Raw genomic sequence first — 4,678 nt, forward strand, 5'->3', positions numbered from 1 at the left:
CCCATTTAATAACAGTGAATCCTTACCTTCTTAATGGTAGCTAATCCTAAGTTCTTCAGGAAGTAAAGCAGAAACCTTTAACCACATTACTCCGTAAGGTTAACAGACAAATGTTAAATCGGTGAATAATGTGGTGTGTTTGATTTCTCCTGTAAAATTCTCATGAAAGTGGAACCCTTATTCAGATTGTCAGCAAGTATTTCTTTACTGATCACTTACTACAAATGGTCACTGACTTCCAATGGTGCAACTTATTAATACAGTATTTTGACTTTACAACGATGTGAAAGTGATATGCATTCAATAGAAACTGTGTACTTCAAGTACCCATGTAAATATTCTGCTTTTCACTTTCAATACAGTATTCAATAAGTTATATGAGATATTCAACACTTTATTAGGCTTTATGTTAGATGATTTTTGCCCAACTGTAGGCTAATATAAGTGTTCTGAGCACATTTAAGGTAGTCTAGGCTAAACTATGATGTTCAATAGGCTAGGTGTATTAAATGTATTTTGTACTTATGATAAGTACAACTTATAATGGGTTTATTGGGACATAACCCCATCATAAATCAAGGAGCATTTGTATATACAATTTGCTAATCACTGGGAAATATAAAAAGAGTAAAAATATGGTCCTGGTCCTTAAGGATATTTCAGTGTTGTTGGGCTGAAAGAAATACATGCAGCTGTCTATAGCTTATAGTATAGTGGTTCTACAAGTGTAGTTCCTGGACCAGTAGCATCACCAGCATCTGGGAACTTGTTAGAAATGCAAATTCTGGAGCCCCATCTGAGACCAACTTAGTCAGACATTCTGGGGGTGAGGCTCAGCAATCTGTATTTCCACTCCCACCCCCTTGGCGATTGTCATGCCTACTAAAGTTTGAGAACCACTGGTCTAGCACATTGACTGCCACACTAGAAAAAAAATGTTTTCCTTGGGTGTGGCCCCAAGCAAATAAAATAAAAACTTCAAAAACAAAACTTCAAAAACTTTATAACAAAAATAGAATAAAAACTTTGAAAGCAAAACTTCAAAAACTTTATTACAAAAATAGAATAACAACTTTGAAAGCAAAATGATCCTTTCTAATTTAATGAAAACTTTGCTATTTTTTCTTGTTTTCTGTGCATAAGTTATGTGCAACTTGAAAAATACTTCACGCGGCTCCCGAAGTAGAGATGTGTGAGTTACATATGCTTCACGAGGCCCCAGGGGCAAAACTAGCGTGAGTTAAATACAACTCACATATCATTTAATGCGCTAGGCAAAGAATGATTAAGTGCTAGAAGAGATCTAAAGTACTGTGGAGGCAGGAGGATCTCTTGAGTCCGGGAGTTCGAATCTTGCCTGGGCAACATAGCAAGATCCTATCTTTAAAGAAAAAATAAAATAAAGTGCTGTGGAACAAAGAGGGAAATGATTGATTTCAGATTGGCAGATTAGGAGGAGATGATATTTGCCTTGGGCCTTGAATGATGAGAATTTCAGTGAGTGGAATTTGGAGAAAATTACAGTCCAGGCTAAGGAAGTAGGCTGAGCAAAACCCAGAGATGTGATGATGATAGTGTATGGTATGCTTTGGGGGACCTCCAGGTATTCTTCGGAAAATGTGGCAGGTGAATTAAACCCTCCCCTAGATTGGCCTTGATTCCTTTGGGGATCTCAGAACTCATTTGACCCTTTGGTCTGAACTAGATCAGGATAGTACAGGTCTGGGCTGGACTCACTCATTTTTTTCCCTAATATTATTACTATACATACGCTTTCACCTACAGCCCGTCCTTTCATCAGAGCACATGGCAGCCTTTGGGGTCTTTGGCCTCTGCCAGATCCACGCCTTTGTGGATTACCTGCGAAGCAAGTTGAATCCTCAGCAGTTTGAAGTTCTTTTCCGGAGTGTCATATCCCTGGTAGGCTTTGTCCTTCTCACCGTGGGAGCTCTTCTCATGCTAACAGGTATGGAAAGCTCACAGATTTTAGTATTAAATGCAGATGGGTACAGACATAGAATAAACTTCAAAAATACAGGGTATTTCCTGACCGCATAAGATTGTTTTCCTCTTATTTCTCTTTTCCTTTCAAGCATATAAAGTCCAACTTTTTAAATTCAGTCTACTTGTCAACCCAGTGTTTGGATTCACATAGTACGGAATGCGTTATTAGAGCAGCTTTTAATCATACCTGGTGAAAGAACTATCTTACCTTGCAAATTCTTCTTCTCTTTTTCTTTTTTTTCCTTTTCTTTCCTGTTGATTAGGTAGGAGAAATCTTTGTATTGCTTGCCGTACCCTACAACATGGCACTCGTCTAATCCCATGGGAACTGAAACATGGCTATTTAGTTGGCATGCCACGTTTTCCTCTTCCTCCAATTCCTCACTTCCACTTCTCGGGCTAATTTGATTTTGGTCCAAGTCACGTAAGACTTATTCACAGCTTTGATATTGGACTGCTCGTGTTAACTGAAGCATCAGAATCATTGGTCATTAAAGTTGGCTTCCAGGAGTATGTTAACATTTGCTCCATGAAGTTTGAATTTAATGGCTGATACTTTAGCTTATGCTTGTGGAAGAGGGAGGGATATTTTGGTTGAGCTGAGTTGATGTGAGTTGTTGATGTGAGTTAAAATTTCCAGTCCTTTTTAAATGCAAATGACCCCATTTAATAACAGTGAATCCTTACCTTCTTAATGGTAGCTAATCCTAAGTTCTTCAGGAAGTAAAGCAGAAACCTTTAACCACATTACTCCGTAAGGTTAACAGACAAATGTTAAATCGGTGAATAATGTGGTGTGTTTGATTTCTCCTGTAAAATTCTCATGAAAGTGGAACCCTTATTCAGATTGTCAGCAAGTATTTCTTTACTGATCACTTACTACAAATGGTCACTGACTTCATAAAATGCTGAAGGGGATCTGTTGACCTCATTATCCAACGGAGCTTTATAAAATGCAGGGGTATCTGGGTTCAGATTTGTTGTTTAGCAATAATAAAAATGGTATCTGAGTGAGAAGGGCAAGATGGGATCTCAGACAAGTTCATATTCTCTTCCCATCATCCCCTCTGGAAAGGTAGCTTGCAGCTTTTCTTACAAGCCTTTGGTTCATCTGTGGACTCACAGAGTTAACTATTGTTTTAACATTATAATCATTTGTGTTATTTTCCTAAATAAGGGAATAGATGTCCTTAAAATTGTAATGACTTTTATTAACTTATTTTCAATTAAACATATATTTATTGAATGTTATTTGGAAAATATAGTGTTAAACAATATAAAGATAGATAATGAGTAAAATTATTTTGGTGCACAATTTAAAAATTAAAGAGATAGGTAATGAATAAGATTATATTTGCCTATAATCTATTAAGGAAGATTAAAATGGACCTATAAAAATAATTCCAATGATAGGCAGATAGTACAATGTGCTATGATAGAAATATGAACAGAATACTTAGAAAATGTAGTGCAAAAAGAGATTAATTGAGATTTGGAATCAAGGAAAGGTTTTGGGAAGTGGTTGAGGTTAAACTTGGTCTTTCATTAGGTAGATATTAGGGGGAGGGGCGTTAAGACCAATTTAAGATTTAGAGGCAGGATGCTGTATGACAGTATAGGGTGTCTTTAGGACTACACTAGCAGTCTCTTCCAGTGCCTGGAAAGAATAGTGGCCAACATTTACTGAATGTTTACTATATGCTAGATACTGTTCTGTTTTCCTTGCATTAATTATATTTGTCTTCACAATAGCTTTATAATGTAGATACTATTTACAGACTCCTTTTTACAGGACACTGAGACAAAGGGAGATAAATAATTTGCCTAAAATGACACTATTACTAGGTAGTGGATCTGAGTTATGAATCCAGTTGATCTGTTCCAGAACAGTTTTCTTTACCACTATGCCAGCATGGCATCTTCTTGAAGTTTTGATGTGTTCTTTCTGCAGGGATTGCCATCTTTTGCATGTTACTCACCTACTACATGTGGATCAAGGCAGTAAAGACTGGTTCCATCTATTGGGCGGCCAAGTGTGCCCTTGCATATTTTTATATGGTAACTTTTTCTACATGTTTTTAAATTTTAAAGTTCTCCAAATACTGTATTTCCTATGGGTGCATATTGGTTAACCAACTTTCTTTTCTTTTAAGGTACGTTTTCCTTAAATTTTTTTTCGAATATATTTTTTCTGTTCAATCTTATGTATATACTTAGGCTTCCTCCCTTAATTGCTTCTATTTACTCACATATCCCTAAATCCTCTGTGTGACCTTATAGTACATTATATGTAGATTAACCCTGAGGCTTGGGTTTCTCCTGTTATGTGATCATGATGTCAGCAGCCACAAGGGAGCAGGGGTTTGTGTTACAGTAATGGGTTTGAATTTGATTTTCCTGTTTAAAAAATTTAGTTATTTAGGCTCTTTAAGCCTTTTGGCATAAAGTTTATAATTACTGTAAAGAGATGTTCTTTAAAAAGGCCATAGGTGGGCCGGGCGTGGTGGCTCACACCTGTAATCCTAGCACTCTGGGAGGCCGGAGGTGGGCGGATCGTTTAAGCTCAGGAGTTTGAGACTAGCCTAAGCAAGAGCAAGACCCCATCTCTACTAAGAAAAAAAAAAAATAGAAATTAGCTGGACAACTAAAAGTATATATAGAAAAAATTAGCTGG

General features: G+C 36.9%; 1 protein-coding gene across 1 annotated transcript in view; it reads left to right on the forward strand.

Annotated features, from left to right (window-relative positions):
• Positions 1-4,678, forward strand: part of STT3A (STT3A, subunit of the oligosaccharyltransferase complex (catalytic)) — a 48,728-nt gene that overhangs the window by 11,142 nt on the left and 32,908 nt on the right. Inside the window, exon 7 of the mRNA XM_012658144.1 lies at positions 3,956-4,062. Coding sequence (XP_012513598.1) covers positions 3,956-4,062 — 107 coding nt within the window. The remainder of the gene's footprint in view (positions 1-3,955; positions 4,063-4,678) is intronic.

This window comes from Propithecus coquereli, unplaced genomic scaffold (assembly GCF_000956105.1).
Source record: "Propithecus coquereli isolate 6110/MARCELLA unplaced genomic scaffold, Pcoq_1.0 Scaffold575, whole genome shotgun sequence".
NCBI lineage: Eukaryota > Metazoa > Chordata > Mammalia > Primates > Indriidae > Propithecus > Propithecus coquereli.